At 37.3% G+C, this 27,999-nt stretch overlaps 1 protein-coding gene across 1 annotated transcript in view; it reads left to right on the top strand.

The window, feature by feature from the left end:
* Positions 1-333: 333 nt before the first annotated feature.
* C7 (complement C7) overlaps positions 334-27,999 on the top strand; it is a 51,866-nt gene continuing 24,200 nt past the window's right edge. The window contains 11 exon segments of the mRNA XM_058563506.1: positions 334-468; positions 1,882-1,948; positions 2,271-2,328; positions 4,090-4,165; positions 7,032-7,173; positions 9,098-9,245; positions 10,300-10,438; positions 16,484-16,654; positions 18,440-18,683; positions 19,619-19,729; positions 23,435-23,601. Coding sequence (XP_058419489.1) covers positions 334-468; positions 1,882-1,948; positions 2,271-2,328; positions 4,090-4,165; positions 7,032-7,173; positions 9,098-9,245; positions 10,300-10,438; positions 16,484-16,654; positions 18,440-18,683; positions 19,619-19,729; positions 23,435-23,601 — 1,458 coding nt within the window.

Here is a 27,999-nt window from a genome sequence, read left to right as displayed (position 1 = left end):
TACGTGATGCCTGTTTTGACTGAGAGTCAAGAACAGTAAGTGCTCAATACCCCCACATTTTAAAGTGAGATGTTGGACATTCGATGCAGTATTACAAAAAGAGTAACCTTAAATCTGTCTGACACTTTGGCCACCACATCCTCAAGAGTATGCAAGATCGTGTCTTTTGGAGTATGAGGGATATAGGATATGATACCCCACTCACATTTGAAGAAATCTAAAGGCACAGGCTGGTTGACTGGCCTGCCTTTAGTGGAGTAAATCAACACAGCAGTATCAGTTACATCCTGGACATTTAGAGTTTGACAGGACAGGGATGTGTGCAGGTATCCCATGGACCAGATGTGGACATTTGGAAAGGAGCCAGACTTGAGTTGTCAGGAACTCTGCCAGAGAGACTGCCTGCAGGATGAAGCAACCCCAACAGAAAGCATCAGTATGGAAAGGCCTCCCAGGAAGCAGGCACTGGTGAGAGTCAAGGATGATGAACAGAGAGATGAACCATTTGTGCCAGAGAATGGTGGTTGTAGATCCCCAGTGGGGGACATCCCAAGAACCACAAGAACACGGTGAGAGAAGAAGAATTGACATTCAAACATCCAGCACACTCTGATTTATCATCACCAGACTAGCTGGATCAGTCAAGCAAGATCCTTTTTGGCTCCTGCCCCTCTTATTCCCCTCTCTCTGACTTTGAAGAAGACAGAGGAAGCTTGTGGAGGTGGGGAAGAGATGCAGAAGAGCAAGGCGGAGGAATTTTGAAGTAGACCCCACCCCTCCCCCTTATAATCCTCCAAGAACCGAGAGTAGGAGAGAAATTTAAAATTGGATGATAAACTGAAATTTGACTATTAGATTGTTCCAAAATCTTTATTTTCTGAAAATATGACTATTTGTTAATGCCTGGAAGTGACTAACAAAGCTATGAGATAGGCTTTCCCAGTGGCAGGAAAGATGAGTTGACATACCACAGAGTAAAGACATATTGTTGAAAAAGAAAAAAAATGCAGTTTATAATTTAAAAAAAAAACTGACCTTTAAAATGTGTTGCTTTACATTGTGTGCTTCACACGTTTGTTGAAAAGTCAGAAATGTAGTCATAGCCTCCTCCACCATTGTTCACTCATTTCCAGGATGCCCACAGCTCTTGGTACCTCTCTGCCCTTTTGGTTAAGCTAGTCAGAATAATGGGTTAAAAGATTTATAGAACTATAAAAGGCAGAAGTAGGCAACTAGGATTTTACTACTGAAAGGAAGATACCCAATAAGAGGATGGGTGATCTAGAAAGGCTGGTACAAGAGCCTGGAAAAGATGTTAGGAAACCACTCCATAGCTACATTGAGAGAAAAGTGGTTTGGGCAGGTCAGGGAGAAGAGAAAGAATACTGACCTGTTATAATGTGGGGTGAGACGATTTTAAGGACTTTTATACTGGGTTATCAATTGAACATGTTTGATATCTTTAGAGAATCTCCTGTAAAGATATGAATTGTATCCCCCCACTCCTTCAGTTGTCAAAGTAGAAAAGCACATAGAAGTAAAAATAAAAGGAATCACCTATAATTTCACAGCCAGAAATAAACTATTATCCTCTGTTATATTTCTTTCTAGATTAGTGTTCAATACACGTTTGATTTCCACGTTTTATGTACAATTTTGTAACCTGTCAGATGCTCAATATTTAGGCTGGTGTTCTCATATAGAGATGATTATAAAAGAACTTGGAGGTGTTTTAAAACTGAAGGAGCCACCCACAGAACCAAGGAGTACATGAGCGGCACCACTCCTCTGGCGAGGGGGGTGCCTCAACTTTTGATTCTTCATTTATGAAGTTTATTTCCCTTTTAACTCCTCAGTTCCTGTCTCTGCTCTTTCTTCCAGGTTTCCTTCCCTCTGGGTGTCCTCATGGGTGCTGAAGTTAGAGAGGAGAGTGGAGAAAGGAATTAAAAGATGATGAGACCCTAAAGAAAGGCTTGCGATCATTTAACTCGAGTGAACGTTTTCAGTTTGTTAGTCCATGACATCGCCCAGCCCCTTGTTGTCTTTATAGAAATGAATAGCGGGAGGTGAGCTCAGCAGAATTATTATAATCTTTTATGGAAAACCAAAACTTAAAAGACAAGCAGAATCATTGAAGCATCTCCACGGTTCTTCACTCTTTATCTTCCCGACTCACAACTCGTGACTGGTACCAAGGTATTCACTTTCAACTCATTAAAGAAATGCAAACTAGAATAATGCTTTATTGTCTCTCTCTTTTTTTTTTGCCCAGGCAATAAGTTTGCTTATCTTGGTGGGATTTATAGGAGAGTTCCAAGTTTTCTCAAGGTAAGAAATTTTTGGATTGTGTGTGGCAACCATTAAAAATTATTTTTTTATTTTTACGAAATTCTTTAGTATGACCTGATTTTTACATTGCAGTCTGAGCCTGCTTATCCCTTCAACACTATATCTTTCTACATTTTGAGAAAAGGCGATGACAGCAAAAGCTTGTTTTATTTTTATTCTTATTTCACTTTATTTTATTCCCTGTACGGAAGAAATGTGAAGACTGAAAATATCTCAAGGTTTCCTGCTTGTCCCGGTACCATGGTTTTACCTGTAATTCTGAGAATCGCAGCCAGCCTACACATCTTACAGCAGAATTTGCTCTTTGAATGCTTTGGATTTTAAAGCTCGAGAGTTTTTTAAGAAAATAGTTTTAAGGGCTCTTGAGACCTGGGAGAAAGCCAGCGTCATTTATCCATGGCCTTGTTTTGTTTTCAATGTCAGTTTGCTGGGATGGGACCAGGTCAGTCCACTTTATTGGGCTATCAGAATATGTGGCAGGAGCGCTGCTGTTGACTGGGGTTACAAAGAGGACCAAGACAGCATTGAGAGTCTGTGGGGGATTCAGATCTTGAAATAGTTGATTTCAATACAAATGTGCTAAGGGCTCTGAGAGAGGCCTGCTCAGGGTACTGTGGGAGCACATAGGTGAGGCCAAGCGAGCTTCCCTTCCTAAACCTGGGTGTTTGGGGAAGGCCTCTGCCTGTCCCTGGGGCACAAAATAGAAAAACAGCAAGTCAGATAGTTAACAAGTTAAAAATACTAAAGCATTTGGATCATTGGTGCCATGTCAAGGCTACAGGTTAGCAAGGTTGGCCCCATAAAAGCACCTGAGGCACACACACTACAGAATGGGACTCCTTACTTCCAGGGTCACCTGACAGGCTTACAATAAGCACAAATCACCTTCACTCAAGATGTCTCTGAGGCTAGGAAGGTACTCGAAATCCAGAAATCAGAAGTTTTCATTCCTTTATCCCTTGTAAAATGTGCTTTTAGGCTAGGCTTCCTCAATCTCATACGACAAAGCCACATGACCTCCTCGACATAGCTGGACTTAAGCATTGTATGAGAGCAAACTCCCCATTTTACACATGTATTTTATTTGAGTGGAATTGTTTAAGCTCAAATTGTCCCTACTTGGGGGTGTGCTTGAGAAGTAGCCTAAAGGAACAGGGGGAACATTTAAAAATAAATTCCTGTCCATTTAGCCTTTGCTAGTTTTTAGTTCCCACTTCTCACAAGGTCTTTTTAGAGCTTCTTGTCTCCTAGTTAAGAGTTTCAATCTAACCTTCATCATTTAGAATCCTTTCAAAGGCCGTAATACCTTCCTCCTATATGTTCTCATTTATCCTCCCAACTCTGAGCACTCTCTTATCTATATTTCTATGACACCTTCTACTGTACATGTTTCTGTTTTGAAATCTATCACATTAGATATTTTGTATTATGGATTGTGATTGTATTATTGTAATATGATTATTTGTTTACACATCTGTGTCTTTGTCTTCCCCTCTATCAATGGTCAGTTACCTATCTCTTTTATTATGTCTAAAACGCTAGTGTCTAAATAGTGCCTGGTACATTATAGATGGTTAATAAATGTTAATTTCTAAAAAATGGGTCCCTTCCACGTGGATTTTTATATATTCTGGGATATTTTGGGGCCTCTTAGGGAAAAAATTGTAATTTTTTCCTATTTCTGACTATTCTCTGTGTCTTCTCTCTTATTTTGCTACCCACTTTATGACAATTTGACAGTGCCTCCTCTCCAGTCAGTTGCCAGTGGGGTTCCTACGGCCCTTGGTCAGAATGCAGTGGTTGTACAAAAACCCAGGTAGGACCATGCAAAAACTTCATGTTTATGATTTAGATGCAGAAACAGCTTAGGCATGGACAAAATGGCGTTAACTTTTGAACGTTATTTATTATGTTTCTCAAAAACATAATCAGTAATTTGAAGGGAAAAAAGTATGTCTTGTTTAATAATTAATATTGTAATAAAGTAATTTCTGCATTCTCATTTTTCCTGCAGGACTTTTCTAAATCTTATGCTTGAGCCTAGAAATATACATAGGATAAAAGTTAAAAGCAACTCACTAACTCTTTAACTCTTAGAGAAATAAGAATAGCATGAAATGAAGTTCTTAGATCATTCAAAATCTGTTTCATATTTACTGGGTTCGACTTTTCTTTTTATTTGAAACAAAGACTAACAAGTAGGAAAATGGCTGCTTTATTCTACCTAACAAATAGTGAATGACCACAAAAAGTCAAACATTTGCAATGTTTTAAACTTTAATTCCTGAGTAATACAAATAAAATACCAGACTTGATCTGGAGTTTATCGAGTACTTCTAAAAAATGTCTGCTTTTTTCCTTATTATAAATTATTTTTGGAGAAAACATAGAGAAGTATAAATAAAGAAAACACTACTTATAGTTCCACCATTTAGAGGAAACCAGTATAACAACATTTTGGTATTTATTCTTTCTATTTATTTTCTATCTGTGTGTTTGCATTTTTGGAAACAGGATTATTTAATCATGGTTTTGTATTCTACTATTTTAACGTAACGTTATATTATCAACATGAATTTTAACAGCTGTTAAAATGTTCTACTATATGAATATACCAATCTTATTTATCCACTTTCTTATTGTTTGAGATTTAGTTTATTTACATTTTTTGTTATTATAAATAAAACTTCAATGAACATTTTTGTACATAGATATATATCCCCTTCTCTGATAATTTTCTTAGGATAAATTCTGAAAATATAATGTTTGTTTTAAAGGTTCTGAACATTTGTGTGGTTAAATATTTTTGTATTGAGATATGATTGAAATGTGAGATTATATTAGTTTCAGGTGTATAACATGATTTGATATTTGTAAAATATTTTGTTCAGTTAGGATAAAAATTTAAAAATCATTTTTTAGTTATTAAAATAACAGAACCATATTACAGAAGATAACTTTGTTTTGAAGCATCATCATAATCATCATTTTCATCAAGCCTTTATTTGGAACCTACATGAGTGGTGTTTACAAAATAAGTTACACAAATGCAGAATTTGGCTTCTGGCAAATATAATAGATGACATCTCTGATTATAGGCAAACGGGTACATAAATAACAGGGCAAAAGTCAAATACACACCAAGCACAGAAAACGTTTTTTATAATTTAAAAAGCAAGTTAAAGAAAGAACACTAAATAGAAGTAGATAGAAGATATTTTTCATACAGTAATTTTTTTCTTTGAGTAATGGTCATCAAGCAATGGATACATCCCTAGATTATAAAAACGAAATTTTCATCAAGAAAGAGACAAGTGAAAATGAAAAAGGGGTCAGAAAATCAGAATTTGACAGGTGAGAATGAGACCACTGAGAGTGGACAGCCATCAAGGTCATCCTGTTATATGGAGAGGGAAAACATTATGTATACAAACAACACAATCTGTGCTTTGAAACTTCAGAAAAGGACAAATTAATAAGCCACATATGAGAGGTGTCTTCATTAATTAAATATGGAAACTAAGAACTTATCAGGAGGCCGTACTAAGTTCCATTCCTTATTCATATTCCTCCACGGCGCCCCTGCTTAGAGGCAATGAAAGGTGCCAGAGCTGGGCCCAGGCTGACGCCAAACTGCTCAGAGTTCAAATTTCACCACTGTGACCCTTTGTCCCAAGGACTTCCCACTTCTAACCTAAATTAGGATGGATGAATAGATTCAACATTGGTTTGTAAATCTAGTCTTCCCTGTTAGTCTTTGTTCAAGGTTTAAATTCTCTGGAATCTCAGATTTTGTTCATTTTTATTACTGGGGAAGAGATGAGTACAGGAAGAGGCTTAAAAATGTACCTTTGATTGCCACTAGGGAGGAAAGGATTTTGTAGATCTTTCTTTTTGTTTAAACATTAGAGACATGTCTTTATGTTCATTAAATGAATTTTAGGATGCACTAGTTGTTTTCCATTTGGCTTGATGATTTCCTCAATTTTCCTATATTTTCCCCCCAGAGGTTTGCCTTTGACATATTTTCCATTTCAGACGTCAAGAATTTAGATTGTCTAATAAAATTCCATTGTAGATGTAGCTTCACCTAGATAACAGTACCCAGGCTTCTGTTTTGTAAATTTGACTTCCATATTAGTACATTTCTTTCCTGTGGATTGTTTTGCCTTGCCTTGCTTGCCTGAAGAAGGCTTAACATTTGACTCAAATCAATTGCCACCACTTTTCTAAAGGTTTCCCTAGCTGCACTTCATCTCAACCCCACCTCCCAGTATCCTTCTCTCCCTCCTCCAAAATTCGTTCACCTTTCCTAATTGACTCTTGGTACATAGCTTTGGCAAAAATATTAATATTGTGACCTATTTCCTTATATGTCTACCCAGCTAACTCTTTCACGTTACTTTCTTTAAGATTCACTAAATTTTATTTTATTTTTTTTGCATTCAACCCTGCGAATAAATATATGGCTGAGAGTGCTGTATAAATAATAACTCAAGTGTTACTGGATTCAAGGGCATGTGGGTCTGTGGGTTTATTGATTTTGGAGATTTTTCTTCTGTAGGACACCAGAACAGTTTCCTGAACATCATTTCTCTAATTGTATTAACGTCTCTCAGATTTTATTTCTCAGACAAAGGAAACTGGAGATATCAAAAAGCACTACTTGCTTTTGTCTTTAGACCCGCAGGCGGTCAATTGCCATTTATGGGCAGTATGGGGGCCATCCTTGTGTCGGAAGTGCTTTTGAAACACAATCGTGTGAACCTACGCGAGGATGTCCAACAGAAGAGGGATGTGGAGAGCGTTTCAGGTGTTTCTCAGGTATTTGTTTCCCATAGGCTTGGCATGCAGAGTGTAAAGTCAAATGCTATTGATTAACTTGCTCAGTATACATTTGTTGAATTTTATCGAATTTATACTGGCCTAAAGATTAATTTTCCCCAAATATCAGTAGGATTTTTATTGGCATGTTAATCACACACTCAGCTATCATTCTTTCATGTCCAAGGGGCGGTATCTGGTAATAAAGGTGGGGATACTCTTTGCCTCTTTGGAAAGAAATATACCTATCGACAGCCCCAAAACTTCTTGACGTTGCATTTTTGGTAAAGATGTAGAGTGAGTCTGGTATGCACATTGAGATTGGGCAAAAACAATGTTATTCCCCAAATTATTATTATTATTACAGGAAAAGCAGCTCTAATTAACTAATCAAGGAGCAATACAGGTCACGCCTACGTGTGGGGTGATTGAAGCATAGTTTTGGCATCAAGTCTTACTTGACCTGTTGTCTATGTTGCATTTGTGCAGTCAAATTAATTTAACAATGTTTAGCAAACATTTATTTTTCATGTTATGTGCCAGATATTGTGATGAGGGTTGTGGACATAGAATTGAAACACATAGCCTCTTCCCTCAAAAATATTAGTTTTATGGGCAGAATAGTACATAAATAATCCCTGCGTTAGAAGTGCTCCTCAACAATACCTGTCAAATTCCTATTTTACTTTCAAAACCCAAATCAGATGATGCCTCCTTTGGGAAGCCTTCCCTACACCCTCAACTGGTAGAGCTAATTCACAAATCACTTCTCTGTGTTCCCTATGTACATTGTGCCACCTGTAATCTGGAGTATTTGTTGACCTGGATGTCTCTGTTGGTAGACTGTGAACTTCTTGAAGATATGGATTATATTTCTTTTATTTTTGCATCTGGAGTGCCTGGTACATAACAGACTCTCAACAAATGTTTGTTGCACTGGATTGAGTGAGAGCATGGTGGGGTGCATGCTGTACTATCAGGACAGGTGTGTGCAATGTGTACTGTGAGGACACAGGAGAAGGACATGCATTATAGCCTGTGGGGTAGGGATGGCTTCCTAGAGGAGATAATATTTAATTTAATTCTTAAAGGACAGTAGGTGATAGATAGAGAAAACCCTTCTAGGCTGAGAGAACTGTTAAGTGCAAGGTCAGCGGAGATGACAGAAAGCCTGGCCTTTTATTCATGTAAGTGGTGCAGGATGACTAGGTTGTAGGAAGCTAGTAGGAGAATGGCTGGAGATGATGCACAGGAGGTAGGTAGGGACTAGATCATCTGATATGCTCACTGCTTCCTTGACCCTGGGCTTATATCTATCATAATTTTGTTGCTGAATTATAATAATATGTGTCTTCATAGTCTTTCCTATTAGATTGTAAAGTATATGAAAAGCCAGGCAAGTACCATTTTTATTCGTATTTGCATCCCAGCACCTGGAGGAGTGTCTGGAACAGAGTAGGTGCTAAAGAAATGTTGAGTTTTAATCTTTTGACCCAATTCCCTTGCTCTCAAAGCTTAGACATCTAAATCACCAAGAAAAGCAGGACTTTGGCGTCTTGGTCAATGATCACAAAAAAGAATCGAAAGTTGAAGTGTAGAAGGTCAATATATCTTTCTGGTGGTTGATATTGTTTGATTTTGGAGGATTCAGACAAACTGCTTGATGATTATGAGTGAGAGCATTGAATTTGAATTCAGGTTCTATTTTTAATTTTGTGTCAAGCCGAGGTCAGAATCAATTTCGTGTGTCGCAAAGTGAGGACCAAAATAATCACCAATCCTTCCCTTGACACTCTGAGGATTTATTTCAAATTCACATTAGACTATCAGTGCAACGTTGGGGGTTGGGTGAAACCTTTTTAATCCCAGGTAGTGTTTCACTGCTTCCCTCTTTTATTTTTTGCGGGGCTTTTCTTGTGTGCAGGTCAGTGCATCAGTAAATCTTTGGTTTGCAATGGGGATTCTGACTGTGAAGAAGATGGAACTGATGAAGACAGATGCGAGGACTCAGACAGCAGACCTTCCTGTGACCTCGATAAACCTCCTCCCAACATAGAACTTACCGGAAATGGGTAAGGTGCTGAGTAGACTTCTGTGCACATTGATGGGTTGTAGTTTTTCATTTTGTTTTGTTTTATTTTATAGTTTGTTAAGTCTACTAACAAATCACCTAATAGCCAAGCCTTTGACACAGAGCTCTTTGCCACATCCTGAAACACATTTTTAATTCATATCTGTGTACCTGTAAATACATGTGGTAAAATGTGGAGTGACCAATTGTCCCTGGGCTGTCCTGCCTTTAGCACTGAAAGTCCTGCATCCAGGGAAGCCCCTCAGACCTGGGAAAACCTGGATACTAGGTCACCCTATAGGAAAGAGAGAGAGAACTGATTCAATGTGTTCAATGATGTGGGACTACTCAAGAGAATGAAGAGACAGTAGAATGAGAGCAAGGAAAAAGGAGAGACAGCAGTGTGTTGGGATACTCAGGCTGAAAAGTAATTGCCTAAACCAGCTGGGAACTTTCATTTCCAAGGGAAGTTCAGACAATCTTGTGTTTGCCTTTTCAAAAAGAATTCTGAGGAACTTTTAAGGGTCAGACTCAGGTTAACGTTTCAGGGCTTTAAAAGAGCCTATTTTAGAGTGATAGTTAGATGTAATTTTTCTATAATATTTTAAAATTCATTAACAGAGAAATGGTAAAATTACTCTAAAGAGTATACCATTTAGCAACTAAGAGGCAATTAGTTGAAATTCGTTGTAGAGAGCTCTCTCTCCTCAAGAGTAATCTTAATTGTGTTGGTTTTATCTGTAGATTCAATTCAATTGCCATAGACACAAAAGAGCTGTGAGTTTCCCAAACATGTTCTTGGGCTGAAAGGATGTTGGATTTTCCCAGCTATTAGTTTTAGCTATTATACCAAGCAAGGGAAGGTGGATAATGTATGGTGTGAATTAGGACGCTGTTCTCTACACTTGAGCTCTCTCAAAGAGATGCCTAACCATAATGTATTTCAAGAATTTCTAGGGTTCTCTAATGACACCTTTTTCAGCAAGTACTGTTTCTGGTTTTTAAGTGCCTTCTCTTCCTTCTTTCATTCTTTTTTTTTTTTCTTTTTTAAACAGTTACAATGCACTCACTGGCCAGTTTAGGAACAGAGTCATCAACACTAAAAGTTTTGGTGGTCAATGCAGAAAGGTGTTTAGTGGGGATGGAAAAGATTTCTACAGATTGAGTGGAAATGTCCTCTCCTATACATTCCAGGTACTTAATTATAGTGATTTAATTCATTTCTAATCTGTGAATTGTTGCCAGAGATAATTATTTATATGATATTTATTTTTTGGTATTTGTTGGAAATTTACTTGTGGCCTAATACATGGTCAATTCTTATAAATGTTTTATATGGGCTTAACTCTGGGGTACAGGGCAGTGATACTTTTAATTTGTGTCATTTAAAGTGAAATATCCTTTTACCTCATTTTCAACTTTCTGTGCTCCATGTGGGCCCAGGACCTTATGGTCTGTCCCCGTGTGGGTGTTAAAACTCAAGGCCCTGGCCATGACTGGTTGTAATAATCTCCTTACCACTGCCACAGTGTCACCTCACTTAAAAATGCATTTATTTTTAAATTGTGAAATATTTCGTATATACAAAAGAGAATGAATAACATATACATACAGTTTAAAGAAAACTAATAAAACAAATACCATGTATGCCCACCACCAACCTGAAGAAATAGAATATTGCCAATGACTTAAAGGTTCCCATTTACCCTTCTCTGCTCACATCCCCCTCATCCCTACTCCCCAGGCAACCACTATCTTATATTTTGTATTAATCATTTTCTTGTTTTTCTGTACATGTTTGTCCAGTATGTCTTTATCCCTAAATAAAAAATTTGTAATTTAGTTTGGACTGTTTTGGCCATTTATATAAATTAATCTTATAGTATATATTCTTCTATGACTTGCATTTTCACTCAAAATTATGATTTGGAAATTTATTCATGCTGTTGTAGGTGGCATTTTTACTGCTGTTACCAATTTTTTCTTATAAATATGGCTTGAACGTTCATTTGCATGAGTTCCAAGCAAATGAACTACAGTTTCTCTAGGGCATACACCTGGAATAGAATTGCTGCCTTGTATATGTTACACTTTAGTAGGCAAAGTTTCTAAAATGGATGTATCAATTTGTACCCCCACTAGCTGTGTGGAAGAGTGGTCTGTGCTCCACAAACTTGCCAACATCTGTATTGCCTGACTTTTTAATTTTGCTTATGGTCTCAGGATCTCCTCTGGCTCCAGGCTTCTGTTTCTTGCATGCTGTTTCTGTCATACACACCTAAACTCATCCTGTTCCTTGATTTCAACCCAAAATCTACCCATATGAAAACGTTATGGCTTTGAGGGACATTCCTGAAGATTTGGAGTGAACATAGAGGAGAGATTTTCTGTTGCAGTAGTGTAAACACATTCAACCAAAACAGCTGGCATCCTCCATCTTAAAACGTCCTTCCTTCTACAATCTCAGCAAAATGAAGTTTCTAGTCTCATTCTGTTTCAGTCGCTTTCTTGCTGTCCTCTTCCAAGATCTCCTTTCTCACTCCTTTCCTTCCTTCTTCCCAGAACTCCCCAAATTTCCAATTCAGTACTCCTTATCTATTACTTCCAAATTTGTGAGCCAAAGCTATTAGGAGGTACAGATGGAAGGGCCTTTTGTTTACCAAAATTAACCTTCTCCAGAAAGCAGTTTTGATTATGAGTAGCAGACTCACCATCGTCCAACTTACAATAGGATAAATTACATGTAAGAGTTATTGAATCAACAAAATGGAAAGTGAAACTGATCTGAAAAATAATTGTAGCTACCAATTTTTGAATATCTACTGTGGCATCTGCATTATTTTAGGCAATTTGTGTAGGTTTAATCTTCACAATATCTCTGGAAGGTAAGTAATATTTTCCTATTTTATGTACGTAGAAATTGAGGCTTAGAGGACTTCAGCTACCTTGCTTCAAGTCACCAAATTAATCAGTAGTAGAGCTTGGATCCAGTCTGTTGGATTTCACAGTGCTTTATTTTTCTACTGTATTTTACTCTCCCAATGTATGGTATTTCATTGCTATTCAACTCTAAATTCTACATATTGAATAATATGTATTATAATTTAACTTTTGGCCAGAAGGGAGAATGTAAGATAGGCATTTGCAGAAAATTTGTTTTCTGCTTCTATTCCTAGGAGGATATTTTGATAATTCTTTCATAATTATAAGGGGGAGTTTTATAATATAGATGTTTGGGTCAAATTTAGAAAGTTACAGAACACAGAAAATAATAAGGAAGAGAATTTCTGACATAGTTGGAAGGTAGACACGCTGGAAGTCAGTAGCTCCTGAAGAAGAGGAATAATTTAATAACAGCATAATCCTGACATTCATTTTCCTCAGCATGGCTTGGTGTTTGGATTGACATCTGAAATGCCTTTCCAGTCACCGAATTTGAAGGTGTTTGCCAGAAGAAGAGGGAAATTATAGCCTATTATTGAGTGAAGAATAGAGTTGTCTTAAAGATCCAGCCTGAGGGAAGTGAGGGGGAAGCAATAGGCAATGAGTCAATCATTGAAATGTTAAACCCAGACGGGGCTGTGGAGGTGGTGAGTGTCCTTCATAGTTCCAATAGATTGACCAAAGGCCACTGGGTATTCAGATATCTATGAGGTGGAAGGCGACTTTTGGTTTGTTGGAACGTAAACATTACTAAATAAACTGAAACAGAATCAGTCAATCTCTCTTATAATCTCTGTTTTGGTTATCAGCATTGTAGTTTACCCAGGGCAAAGCTGGTTTCTTATTGAGTAAACCACTTACTTTGATGCCACGCACATTTTCTTTCCTCATATTTTTCATACCACAAGGAAGCCTTTGAAGCATAAACTCATTTCTGCTCCACGGTTGCTTTGCGAAGGTGCCCCTTTGCTCAGTTCAGCTTGGGAGACAGCTGAAAGACTGTTAGGTTTATTCTCAGCTTGTAATGAGTTGCAAATTGGAGTGAGAAATAGATTAGGGTGGAAAAAATTAATAACTTCCTGGGTCCTTCTGTATTTGGTCTTGAATGTACTTCATTATATTTTTTGAAGAGAGATCCTATATGTGTATCAAATAAATAACAAAAACGTATTCTAAAGGCAATTTTAACTAATGCTTAATGATCTGATCCTCTGCTCCCTCGGTTTGTACCAGTCTAGATATCTGAGATTTCTAAATCTACCTTGTCAATCAGGAATAATTTGAATGATGACAAAAATAGTTCACATATATTAAAACCTTTTATATGATAAAGGTTTATATATGAACATTTCAAGTGCTTTACATGGATTGTTTTTTTCTTTATAATAACCCAAGAAGATGGGTAGTATCATCTCTATTTTTACAGATGAAGAAACTGAGACAAGGAAATGCTGAATAACTTACCCACAATCATAGAGATAGTAGATGACAAACATGGGATCTGGACCCCAGAAGTGTGAGTCTAGAGGCCTTGCAGTAGACTATAATTTGGTGGGGTTAGAATATGTATAAGTGTTGATAGGAATGAGCCAATGAGAAAGAAAATTGAAGCTGAAGGAGAGGGAGTAATCAATCAAGCTAATAAGTCCTTTGAAGAGGTGGGAGGGAATGCAATACAGAGAAGAGACAGAGAAATTAGCCTTAGACAGGAGGAGGGACACTTGTAGAGGAAAGGAAGAGAAGAAATGTCAATAAGTTTGTAGATTTGTTAGCCAGAAGTGTAAGAGGGGGAATGTTTGTAAAGAAAGAGGTTGCCATCTTCTGAGAGTGAAGGACGTGGTTGTAAGATTGGGGGATTGATGTAGGTGCAGAACTTTTGAAATAGATACTGTAGAGAATGGGAAGAGAGAGAATTGACTAGAGAAATACAGGATTGGTAGAATATATTGAGGGTTCCACTGCAGTTGGAAAGCAAGAATGGTCTTATGGTGGTACCAACCTATGGTTGTGTGACTTTTCTGCAGTAGTAGAAAAAGTTTGGCTAGAGCAGTTTGGCTGCAAGCATTGAACCAGGGTTGGGATTTTGTCTAGCAGATATGATGGCAGGACATAGCTAGGCAAGGAAGTTAAGAGGGAGAATGGTTGAAGTCATGAACCATGAAGCCTAACTGCAACAGCAAGGGAGTGAAAAGTTGAAGGTGCTGATAGGGAAAGAAATGGGAAAATAAGTTGAAGAGCTAGTCTCTACAAAGTTGAATAATTGATATGGCAATAACAGAATGAGAGTCAAAAGAGTAAGAGATGTCAGAATGTAAGATGTTTGAATTTGTGATTTCAGAGGAAGGATCAGTCTGGAGGAATTCAGAGTCTAAGCTGGAAGAAAGAAGGTATTAATTAAGAAAAATTTAAGAAGATCACACTACCTTGAAAAAGATGATTCTTGCAGCTGTGTGTAGAGTAGAGGGGATTGAGGAGATGCTGAACTAAAGCAGCTAAGAGGCTTATTTGCATAAATGATGAATCAAGTATTTGAATTGTAGATCTGAAGATGAGGGAAAATAGACTTTTTTTTCCCTTCATTGAAAGGAAGGTAGATAACTTTCTTTCTCAAGAGAAATAAAAAACTAAATTCTGTCTATCCAAAACCAAACAGGACTGAGACACTATCTAATGATTGTAGAAATCTCTAATAGCACTTTTAATAATGGCCTCTTTGTAGTCAATAATAATACATATATTCTCCATTTCAGCTTGAGCTGAATGTTTGCATTTGACTTTTAAACAAGCCAATTTCATAATACAATGAAAATAATGCTCTGATAAAAAGTATAATTAAATCCATCTTTTCTTATCTTCTGGCATATTTTTAGCATGCATGCCTAATTTTCAACATGGGTAGTGATAAAAGTAACAATAATTTTTGGCATTTTGCTGAATTTCTTTCTAGTCTTTTTTTGACTGGGCATGTATTTGCATGATTGTAGCTAACAGGATTATTACATTTATACGTGCTTTCTCATTTAACATGAATATTTTGTCTTCATAAACATCCTTTAAGATGGCTACATAAGATTCTGTCATTTTCTCTCCTTTTAGTTTTGTTTTTAAGGTGTGTCATATTCATCATTTAAATTTTTCCTGTGCTTCTTTATGCTTTGATCTCAAACGCAGATGTGTATGGACATATAATAAAAGCAGAAATGCTTGTGAAGGGAGAATTACTGATTTGAGTATTTATATAGGGCAGACACTGTGGGAGGGAGTCATCTCCCATGTTTTGTTTTATTCTCATGGTGATTGAAATTTTTAGCAAATTAGTTGCTTACGATTTAAAAAAATCTAGAGATTTTTACATAAAGATTCAGATTTATCTCTTTCCTTGAAAAATCAGACAATCTGTCAATGCTAGAACCTATAGTTACATATGGTGGCTGTCTGATGGCTTCGAGTGTCCGCTGTCCCTTCGACAGAGTGTGCGCTCACTCCTTCATCACCTTGCCTTCCACTAGATGCTTCCAACATTTATACTACTTGCCAGACCCCTGTGGGCATTTCATTTTGACACTTGATCTAGGAGAACATAAAGGATATATAAGTGATTGTCTCCTCCATGAATGCTGGAGCTGCAACTTCACTGCATGTGGCTACCCTGTTGTCTGTTTCAAAATTCTTTTGGGATGGCCTTTTCCTCTAACATCCAGTAGAGGCAAAAAAATTCCAATTTTACCATTTGTTCAAGTCAAACAGAATTAGAAAGTTAAATCCACTACTGGGTCACAAAGAACATTCCAAAACAAAGTCCAAAAGATCTAACTGCTTCATATCGCCTATTTGCATCTCTCTCCCTTCTTTTTTTTTTTTTTGGTTTATTGTGCTAACATTGGTTTATAGCATCTCTCTCCCTTCTGTTGGAAGAAAAATCAAGAGCCAAATGCTTTGTAGTTCTCTGTTAGTGTAGCTTTGTTAATTTGCTCACTTCTGGGCTAAATGTAGACATTAAAGGAAAATAAAAGATGTTTCTACACAAATGTATTTTGTGAAGCACTTGGGATTGCTGTTATTGATACCATGTCTCCTGGTTAACAGAAAGTAATTATAGAATGAACTTTATTCCTTATACTCATACAGGCCTGGTCTTAATGACAGTGACAGTTGTTTTGTGTCAATGAAGAGCTTTGTCTTTTGGAGAAGACTGTATGAAGAAAGTATCCATGTAAAAGAATCCATGAAAAAAGATTTTTGGTTATATCGTAGGCCTTAACTTGGTCACAGCAAACTTTTTCATTTTCTTTATAGGTGAAAATAGATAATGATTTTAATTATGAATTTTATAACAGTAGCTGGTCTTATGTAAAAGATACCTCGACAGAACATACATCATCTAGTCGGAAGCGCTCCTTTTTTAGATCTTCATCATCTTCTTCGCACAGTTATACTTCAAATACCGATGAAATCCATAAGGAAAAGGTTAGTATGAAATATTGGTTAGCTTTTTCTTATGTTACTGGTTTGAGTACTTCTAACATTAACAAAAGTGTATTTACCAAAAGGATCAGCTTTCATTTTTTAATTAGGGCAATAGTATCTTCTTCAAAAGGAGAACACAATATGTTTCTTTAAAAGTATAATGTCGTCTTATTTGTTCTCTTTGATAATTATTTATACTTCTTATTTTCTCATTAAAGTATTTGTTCTTATTTGAAAATCTTAAATAAAAACTTATTACTTTCAAATCTTCTATTTAAAACTGTCCTAACTTTCTAATTCATGATTACTGATGCTACTAAAGTGCTATATACAATTTAAAAAATCCAATTAATATGTGCTTCCTGAACACTAACAGTAGAGTCTTTTTTAGAAGGTGCATGAAACTAAAAGATTTTAAAACACTTTATTATTTTTGAGATACCAAAATTTTCATCTGAGGAAGTTAAAAGGCTTGTTTTTAGATATTTTGTTGTTTTGAGATACTAAAACTCTCATCTTGGGCAACCTGAACAGTTGAGACGAGTCGTACTATTTGATATATACTTATTGCTGAAGAATTTTTCAGGCTGATTATTATTCATAATCTGCATATTTTATCTCATTCTTTTTTTTTTTTTGTGAGGAAGATCGGCCCTGAGCTAACATCTGCCAATCCTTCTCTTTTTGCTGAGGAAGACCGGCCCTGGGCTAACTAACATCCATGCCCATCTTCCTGTACTTTATATGGGACACCGCCACAGCACGGCTTGCCAAGCGGTGCGTTTGTGCGCGCCTGGGATCCGAACCCGTGAACACCGGGCCGCTGCAGCGGAGTGTGCGCACTTAACTGCTTGCGCCACCAGGCCGGCCCCTTTTGTCTCATTCTTTTTTTTTTTTTTTGTGAGGAAGATCAGCCCTGAGCTAACATCTGCCAATCCTCCTCTTTTTGCTGAGGAAGACTGGCCCTGGGCTAACATCTGTGCCCATCTTCCTCCACTTTATATGGGATGCCGCCACAGCATGGCTTGCCAAGCAGTGCACCGGTGCTCGCCCGGGATCTGAACCGGCGAACCCTGGGCCGCCGCAGCAGAGCGCGCGCACTTAACCGCTTGCACCACCGGCGCCCCGTGTCTCATTCTTAAAGTCAGTAACTTGATTAATAAATAACACAAGGGAGGTGTAAAGGAATAGTGATTTTATTTATTTTATGATTAAGAAGGTGACTATGGAAACACGAGCTGTGAAAACATTTATCATTTCCATATTATATTGTTCACATAAGTGAGGACTTGGTATGAGATCTGTCTTGAGCATTATTAAAGGATGCTTAGGAAATGTTTAAAAGACCCCATTATAAAGTGGCTTAACCTGTAAATACCCTGGTGTGGGAGATAAATTATATGGTCACCCTAACTATAAGTCATCATCAAGATGTGGACTCCAGGCACACATTATTTTCTATACTTATCTGTGAGATTATTTAATGAAGTTAATGAAGTTGATTCTCTTTTTCTAGTTGAGGAGGGCAAAACAACTTGGTCTTGGGGTTTTAAAGGTCATGTATAAAAGAAATTACCATGACATCACTCAGATATTGTTCCTATTTGGGATTCCAAAAATTCCTTAGATTGCTTCAAGTGGATGGGTCCAAAAGAGACTTCATCATGCATCAAAAATAAAAATTCATACAGTCTGGGTGGATTGGAGGTGGCAGTAGACGGAGACATTTCCATTGCCTTTTTATTTTCAACCTAAAACTCCTTTTCCTCTTTCTTCTTCCCGTAGAGTTATCAATTATTGGTTATTCAGAACACTGTTGAAGTGGCTCAGTTTATCAATAACAATCCGGAATTTTTACAACTCGCTGAGCCATTCTGGAAGGAGCTCTCCTATCTTCCTTCTCTGTATGACTACAGCGCCTACCGAAGATTAATCGACCAGTATGGGACACATTATCTGCAGTCTGGGTCCTTAGGAGGAGAATACAAAATTCTATTTTATGTGGACTCAGAAAAAATGAAACAAAGTGGTACAGTATTTTAAAAAATGTTATATAAAAGCATTGCAGGGACTTGAATGGGGAAATACATGTAGTCAACTTAAACTTTAGAGCTTTAAAATACGACAAACAGAGATTAAATTGCAAAGGAATGCAAAATTGCAAGAATCCATTCTACTCTATTCAAAATCTTACAGGCTTTAAGAAAAGCCAGCCTACTCTTTTGGATAGTACCCTGAAAAATGAGTTAAGCCTTTATCATTACTGGCTATCTCCAGAGGGTGATGACTGGATTTTTAGAATACTTTTTAACCTTTCCCATTTTTCAGATTAAATAATATCCCTAGACGAAAACTAATGAGGAATTTACTGATATTGCAGAAGGCAAAATGTTTTAAAGAAGTATTTTATTTACCTCTGTTCTCTACCTCTCACATTCCTTTAAAAAAAATCTGCTCTGGATATCACAAGTTGGCTTACTACCTAATATTTGTAACAATAGCTTAAATTTATTGGATACCTTCCTCACAACAGATGTGTTACATATGTTAGCAATGATCCTCACTACTACCCAGTGAGAGGATCACAATAATTCCTATTCCACAGACTGAGAAATGGAGACTCAGTGCTATGATAAGACTTATCCAAGTGGATATAGATTGTAAGGAGGTCTAACTGGCTCCAGAGTCATCCTTATGCTATATTGCTGCTAGAATTGCCTGACTTTCGTTAGAATCTATTATCTATGTATCTATTATTTCGTTTAAAAACAAAGATCAAATATCCTTTTTTCTGACCCTTGACCCTTCTAGAGCACTTGAAAATGTACATATCACATCAGCCTGGATTAGACGGCCACAATCGTAGGACACAACCTCTCATCCCCATTCGCACACTTGGCTGCATCTCAAAGGAGGTCTTCAACAAATGTGGGAATTAAGCACCTTTTAAATGTTTTCCCCCAGGTCTTAGTTCAGCAGATGAGATGAAATGTGCTGCCTCCACTACCAATCCCTTTTTCACATCATCAAAGCTCAAATGCCAGGGGCTGAAAGAGGCCTTAAAATCAGCTGCAGGTAAATGAGAAGGGGGCAATTTGCGTTACAAGCTTAACCTCCATCCTTCTCTCTTGTGGTTAGTTCCTGGTGTCCAAAGGCCTTTGAAATTTTAGCAGGTACTTTATGTTTTTCATATATTTGGTTATTTTTGCCTCTGATCTCTCTTTCATATGTCATGGCAGTGAGGCATCACGCAGAGTGGAAAGTTCACTGGGTATCTCCCGTGTACTGTAAATATGTCCTCAGTGTACACCCCCTTTCTCCCCTATGATGACGGTTGGCAAAAAAGCCTACAAAAATGACGTCAGGAGAAGGTTCAGTTCCACTCTGTGACATGGATGCTCAGTGCAGTTAGCTTTTGATGCATGCTGGTAGTGGTGGTGGTGGTGGTGGTGGTGGTAGAGAGGGTGGGAAAGGTGGTGTGCTAGTCTTTGAGGGATTGAAGAAAGAACAGCAAGGGCAAGCTGATTTAGATTGTGTCTGAGATGCCATATTAAGGTGTTTGGATTTCATCCTGATGACGAGGGGTGCCATTAAAGGATTTAATACAGAGAGTAATTAAATGAAAGATTACAAAGGTAAAGTTGTAGAGAAAGAAGAGGGACTGCCAAGGAATAATCTGACAGGGTAAGAACCAGAAAAGATCAGAAACATGGAAAGCAAAGGAGAAGGAGAGGTCAACAGAGAGAAATGCTAAAGAGAGGTTAGAGAAGGACTGAAGAGCCTTCATTGGATTTGGTGATCAAGACTTAATTGCCTTAAAATGAAGATTCTTAGCGTGGTAGGGACGGAAGTGAGACTGCAGTGCATTATGTGACTGCCATGGGCTGAGCAGTATTAGAGCTTAAGTTCTCCTGGGGCGATGGCAGGAATTGGGGCGAAGATGAAGACCAACCCAGGTGCCAGTGTTCTCATCGAGGAAGTGGGATTCTTGGGATATTGGCAGGTGACTTCAAGAAGGAGGGAGATAGATAGTAAAACCAGGTTTGTTTACTCATTGACTTACTTTATTCATCAACTATTTATGGTGCCCATAGTATGCGCCAGGAATTGTTCTGGGCACTGGGGATACAACAGTGAATGTGCCAGAGAAAGTGCCTGTTTTCGTGGAACACACATGACAAAGGAGGAGGACAAGCTTTTGAACAAGATGGAAAAATGATGATCTGGAAATAGAAGTGAAAGTGGGAGATTTGGAAAGATACTGACATTAGTTATCAGTGGGGCTGGCGATTGGAAGCTGCTCACCACTTTTATTTATTTTGTATTTAACCAACACATAGCACTTACTATGTGCCCAGCACAATTTTAAGTGATTTACAAAAATTAACCAATATACTCCTCCTACGTAAAAGTTAGGTATTATCCATATTGCCATTTTACAGACAGGGACACTGAGGGACAGAAAGATTGCCCAAGGTCACAGTTGGTAAGCATCAAACATGAGCTTCGAATGCACGAAATCTGGCTTCACAATCTCGGCTCTTCACTGTCGCACCAGTCTGATTGTCCAGGGGTAAAGGGCTAGCGGAAGCAGAGAGCTCACTGGCGTGTGGAGAGGGAGGCTACAGGCTGAAAAATAGATACAAAAACTGATTTCTTAGAATCTTCTTAAATAGGTGTGCCAATTAAGGCAGTAATTCTTAAACTTCAGCATGTGCAAGGATTACCTGGGGAAGCCTGTTAAAATGCTGATTCCAAGGCTTATTCTCTAGGCTATTCTCTTGTAGGTCTTGGTTGGGGCCCAGAAATCTGCAGTCACTACCTGATTCTGATTCAAGTAGTTCAGGGACTGAACTTTGTGATACACTGCATTGAAAGGGTGACTACTTGCATATTAAAAATACAGCTAATTGCCAGCTGTAAAATAAATAAGACATGGGCATGTAATTCATGAGGACTATAGTTAATAATATTGTTTATATATTTGAAAGTTGCTAAGACAGTAGATCTTAAAAGCTTTCATCACCAGAAAAAGAAATTTTGTGACTGTGTGTGGTGATGGCTGTTAACTAGACTTACTGTGGTGATCATTTCTCAATATATACAAATATCAAATCATTGTGTTGTACACCTGAAACTAGTATAATGTTATATGTCAATTATATCTAAATTCAAAAAAACATAAGTAACAATGAAGATGAGGAAGCACTCAGTCAATTTATTAAAAATACCAGGCTTTCATAATTTGTGATGGTAAAAGTATACTTTTTGAATTTGCAAAATTTTATGAAATGGCAAAATTTAGACACTTATAAGACAGGAAAAAAAGATCACCTCAATCTGATCTACAAGTTAGGAATTTCTAGTCATGATAAGTGTAAAAATCAATTAGAAATGGAGATAAAAATATTTCTGGAATTATGAGTCACATAAATGGAAAAAATCATTCAATTAGTATTGCAAGTTTTTAGAGCACTTTTCATGTGTTAATGAATGCTTGTTAATTAACAGTGTTTTTGCTTATTATAAGTATTCCAGACGCAATGAACTGTTTTTCCCTCAATATTTTATTATGAAAATTTTCAAACATACAGAAAAGTTGAAAAAACATAGTAATAAACACCCACACACCCAGCTTCTATACATAATTATTTTGACATTTTGCTATGTATATGTAATATTTATAATATGGACTATTTAGCAATATACAATTATTATATATTTAAAGTATTTTTAATATTTACTGAACCATTTGGAAGTAACTTTCAGACATCATGATGCTTCATCCCTAAATATATACATGTATCTTCTTTTTTTTTTTTTGTGAGGAAAATCAGCCCTGAGCTAACATTCATGCTAATCCTCCTCTTTTTGCTGAGGAAGACCAGCTCTGAGCTAACATCTATTGCCAATCTTCCTCCTTTTTTTTTTTCCCTTTTTCTCCCCAAAGCCCCAGTAGATAGTTGTACGTCATAGTTGCACATCCTTCTAGTTGCTGTATGTGGGACGCGGCCTCAGCATGGCCGGAGAAGCAGTGTGTCGGTGCGCGCCTGGGATCCGAACCCGGGCCGCCAGTAGCGGAGCGCGCGCACTTAACCGCTAAGCCACGGGGCCAGCCCTGCGTGTATCTTCTAAGAAGCAAGACAGTCCTGTAGAACGTGATACTTTTAGTGCACTAGGAACACTGACAATAACAGTGAACAATAATTCCCTAATACCATCTACTGTCAGGTAATGATTTTGGTTTTCTTTTCTTTTTCCTTTCAACAGATATTACATTTTAGAGCAGTTTTATGTTCACAGCACAATTGAGCAGAAAGTATAGAGTTCCTATATACCCCCTGTCCCCACACTGGAACAGCCTCCTGCACTATTAGCATCCCGTGCCACAGTGGTACATTTGTTACAATCGATGAACCTACATGGATCCATTATTATTGCCCAAAGTCCGTAGTTTACCTGAGGGTTCACTCTTGGTGTTGTACATTCTATAGATTTGGACAAATGTATAATGACATGTATCCACCATTACAGTATTGTAGATATAGAGAGAAATTTCACTGACCTAAAAATCCTCTATGCTCCACCTAGTCATCCCTCACATCGCCCACCCCTGGCAACCACTGAACTTTTTGCTGTCTCCATAGTTTTACCTTTCCCAGAATGTCATACAGTTGGATGGGTTGTGTTTTAATACTTGATAGACTTTTCACTTTTATGTTCTCATTTTCTTTTTGTTTGTGCGTCCTGACTTGCTTCATTTGATTTCTCCTTGTGTAGGAACTCAGGGCAATGTGTTGCGAGGAAACCCATTCGTCAGAGGGGGAGGTTCAGGCTTCGTGTCTGGCCTTAGTTTCCTGGAACTGGACAATCCTGCTGGAAACAAAAAGCGATATTCTTCCTGGGCAGGTTCTGTGACTAATCTTCCTCAAGTCATAAAACAAAAGGTATGTGATGCTCTATTGAAAGTAGCAGAAAGCAGTCATGTTTATTTGCACTTGGAAAATTAAATTAAATCGAAGTGGTTAAACAGAGAAGGCTATAATTATCATTTTCAGTATCCCAATTATGTTTTGTATAGTAAAATAAATGCATAACTAATAAAAGCAAACAGAAGGTTTGTTATCTTGTATGTCCAGATTTCAGTTGTAAAGGTTAAATGTCTTGTAAATCCCAAGAGAAATTAATGACAAAATTTGCATCTTAAGCTTTTGACTTAAATTTGATTATGTTTTTCTTGGTCTCTAATTCAGAGAAGTTATAGATTTTTGCAAGAGAAAGGCGTTTAGGCTTGTCTATTGTTACATCTGTCAGATCACCTTTCTTCCTGTGGCCGCGGATTGCAGGCTCTGGGAGTCGTGTAAATTAAGATAGAACTGATTTGGCTGGCAGAATTTTAAGATCTTTTATTGATACAGTCAATTCTTTTTTAAATTAAATTAAATTAAATTAAATTTTTTATTGATGTTTTAATAGTTTTTAACATTGTGAAATTTTGGATTGTACATTTTCATTTGTCCATGACCATATATATGACTCCCTTCACCCACTGTGCCCACCCCCCACCCCCATTGCCCCTGGTAACCACAATACAGTTTTCTCTGTCCATGTGTTGGTTTATATTCCACATATGAGTGAGATCATACAGTGTTTGTCTTTCTCCTTCTGGCTTACTTCACTTAACATAATACCCTCCAGGCCCATCCATGTTGTTGCAAATGGGACGATTTTGTCTTTTTTTATGGCTGAGTAGTATTCCATTGTATATATATACCACATCTTCTTGATCCAATCGTCAGTTGAGGGACACTTAGGTTGCTTCCACTTCTTGACTATGGTGAATAATGCTGCAATGAACATAGGGGTGCATAAGCCTCTTTGGATTATTGATTTCAGGTTTGTTGGATAGATTCCCAGTAGTGGGATGGCTGGATCATAGGGTATTTCTATTTTTAATTTTTTGAGGAATCTCCATACCATTTTCCGTAGAGGCTGCACCAGTTTGCATTCCCACCAGCTGTGTATGAGGGTTCCTGTTTCTCCACATCCTCTCCAACATTTGTTGTTTTTTGTCCTGGTGATTATAGCCATTCTAACGGGCGTGAGGTGATATCTTAGTGTTGTTTTGATTTGCATTTCCCTGATGATTAGTGATGTTGAACATCTTTTCATTTGCCTATTGGCCTTCTGTATATCTTCTTTGGAGAAGTGTCTGTTCATTTTCTCTGCCCATTTTTTGATCTGGTTGTTTGTTTTTTTGTTGTTCAGTTGTGTGAGTTCTTTATATATTATGGAGATCAACCCCTTATCAGATGTATGTTTTGCAAATATTCTCTCCCAGCTGGTGGGTTGTCTGTTCATCTTGATTCTGGTTTTGTTTGTCTTGTAGAAGCTCTTTAATCTGATAAAGTCCCACTTGTTTATTTTTTCTTTAGTTTCCCTAGTCTGGGTAGGCATGTCATCCGAAAAGATTCCTTTATGACCAATGTCAAATAGTGTGTTGCCTATATTTTCTTCTATGAGTTTTATAGTTTCAGGTCTCACCTTCAGGTCTTTGATCCATTTTGAGTTAATTTTTGTGAATGGCAATAGCAGATGGTCCACTTTCATTCTTTTGCATGTGGCTGTCCAGTTTTCCCAACACCATTTATTGAAGAGACTTTCCTTTCTCCATTGTATGTTCTTAGCTCCTTTGTTGAAAATTAGCTGTCCATATATGTGTGGTTTTATTTCTGGGCTTTCAATTCTGTTCCACTGATCTGTGTGTCTGTTTTTGTACCAGTACCATGCTGTTTTGATTACTGTTGCTTTGTAGTATGATTTGAAGTCAGGGATTGTGATACCTCCTGATTTGTTCTTTTTTCTTAGGATTGCTTTAGCTATTCGGGGTCTTTTGTTGCCCCATATAAATTTAGTATTCTTTTTTCTATTTCCGTGAAGAATGTCATTGGGATTCTGATTGGGATTGCATTGAATCTGTAGATTGCTTTAGGTAATATAGACATTTTAACTATGTTTGTTCTTCCAATCCACGTGCATGGGATATCTTTCCATTTCTTTATGTCATCATTGATTTCTTTCAATAATGTCTTGTAGTTCTCATTGTATAGCTCATTCACCTCCTTGGTAAGATTTATTCCTAGATATTTTATTCTTTTTGATGCAATTGTAAATGGTATTATCTTTTTGAGCTCTCTTTCTGTTAGTTCATTATTAGCATACAGAAATGCAACTGATTTTTGTAGATTGATTTTGTACCCTGCAACTTTGCTGTAGTTGTTGATTATTTCTAATAGTTTTTCTAACAGATTCTCTAGGGTTTTCTATATATAAAATCATGTCATCTGCAAATAGTGAGAGTTTCACTTCTTTGTTACCTATTTGGATTCCTTTTATTCTTTTTTCTTGCCTAATTGCTCTGGCCAAAACCTCCAGTACTATGTTAAACAGGAGTGCTGAGAGTGGGCAGCCCTGCCTCATTCCTGTTCTCAGAGGAATGGCTTTCAGTCTTTCCCTGTTGAGTATGATGTTGGCTGTGGGTTTGTCATATATTGCCTTTATTATGTGGAGGTACTTTCCTTCTATTCCCATTTTGTTGAGAGTTTTTATCATAAATGGATGTTGTATCTTGTCAAATGCCTTCTCTGCATCTATTGAGATGACCATGTGGTTTTTATTCTTTGTTTTGTTGGTGTGTTATATCACGTTGATTGATTTGCGCATGTTGAACCATCCCTGCGTTGCTGGTATAAATCCCACTTGATCATGGTGTATGATCTTTTTAATGTATTGCTTTATTCGGTTTGCCAATATTTTGTTGAGGATTTTTGCATCTATGTTCATCAGCGATATTGGCTTGTAATTTTCTTTCTTTGTATTGTCTTTGTCTGGCTTTGGTATCAGGGTGATGCTGGCCTCGTAGAATGATTTAGAAAGTGTCCCATCTTCCTCTATTTTTTGGAATAGTTTGAGAAGGATGGGTATTAAATCGTCTGTGAATGTTTGGTAAAATTCACCGGAGAAGCCATCTGGTCCTGGACTTTTATTTTTTGGGAGGTTTTTGATTATTATTTCAATCTCTTTACTTGTGATTGGTCTATTCAGATTCTCCATTTCTTCTTGGTTCAGTTTTGGGAGGTTGTATGAGTCTGAGAATTTATCCATTTCTTCTAGATTGTCCAATTTGTTGGCATATAATTTCTCATAGTATTCTCTTAGAATCCTCTGTATTTATGCAGTATCTGTTGTAATTTCTCCTCTTTCATTTCTAATTTTATTTACTTGAGCCTTTTCTCTTTTTTTCTTAGTAAGCTTGGCTAAAAGTTTGTCGATTTTGTTTATCTTCTCGAAGAACCAACTCTTTGTTTCATTAATCCTTTCTACTGTTTTTTTTTGGTCTCAATTTCATTTATTTCTGCTCTGATTTTTATTATTTCTCTCCTTCTGCTGACTTTGGGCTTTGTTTGTTCTTCTTTTTCCAGTTCTGTTAGGTGTAATTTAAGGTTGCTTATTTGGGCTTTTTCTTGTTTGTTAAGGTGGGCTTGTATCGCTATGAGTTTCCCTCTCAGGACCACTTTTGCTGCATCCCATATGGTTTGGTATGGCATATTTTCATTTTCGTTTGTTTCCAGATAGTTTTTGATTTCTCCTTTAATTTCATCAATGATCCATTGGTTGTTCAGTAGCATGTTGTTTAATCTCCACATTTTTGTCACTTTCCCAGTTTTTTTTCATGGTTCATTTCCAGTTTCATAGCATTATGGTCTGAAAAGATGCTTGTTATGATTTCAATCTTCTTAAATTTATTGAGGTTTGCTTTGTTTCCCAACAAACATATGGTCTATCCTTGAGAATGTCCCATGCGTGCTTGAGAAGAATGTGTAGTCAGCTGTTTTTGGGTGGAGTGCTCTATATATGTCTACTAGGTCCATCTCGTCCAGTTTTTCATTTAAGTTTACTATTTCTTTACTGACTTTTTGTCTGGATGATCTATCCATTGATGTAAGTGGGGTATTAAGATCCCCTACTATTATTGTGTTGTTGTCAATGTCTCCTTTTAGGTTTGTTAATAGTTGCTTTATGTACATTGGTGTTCCTATGTTGAGTGCACATATATTTAAAAGTGATATGTCTTCTTGGTGGAGTGTCCCTTTTATCATTATATATTTCCCTTCTTTGTCTTTCTTAACCTGTTTTATCTTGAAGTCTACTTCGTCTGATATGAGTATGGCAACACCTGTTTTCTTTTGTTTGCCATTCGCTTGGAGTATTGTCTTCCATCCTTTCACTCTGAGCCTGTGCTTGTCTTTAGAGCTGAGATGTGTTTCCTGGAGGCAGCATATTGT

This window comes from Diceros bicornis, chromosome 20 (assembly GCF_020826845.1).
Source record: "Diceros bicornis minor isolate mBicDic1 chromosome 20, mDicBic1.mat.cur, whole genome shotgun sequence".
In the NCBI taxonomy this organism is placed as follows: Eukaryota; Metazoa; Chordata; class Mammalia; order Perissodactyla; family Rhinocerotidae; genus Diceros; species Diceros bicornis.
This window is presented reverse-complemented; position numbering and strand designations above follow the sequence as displayed.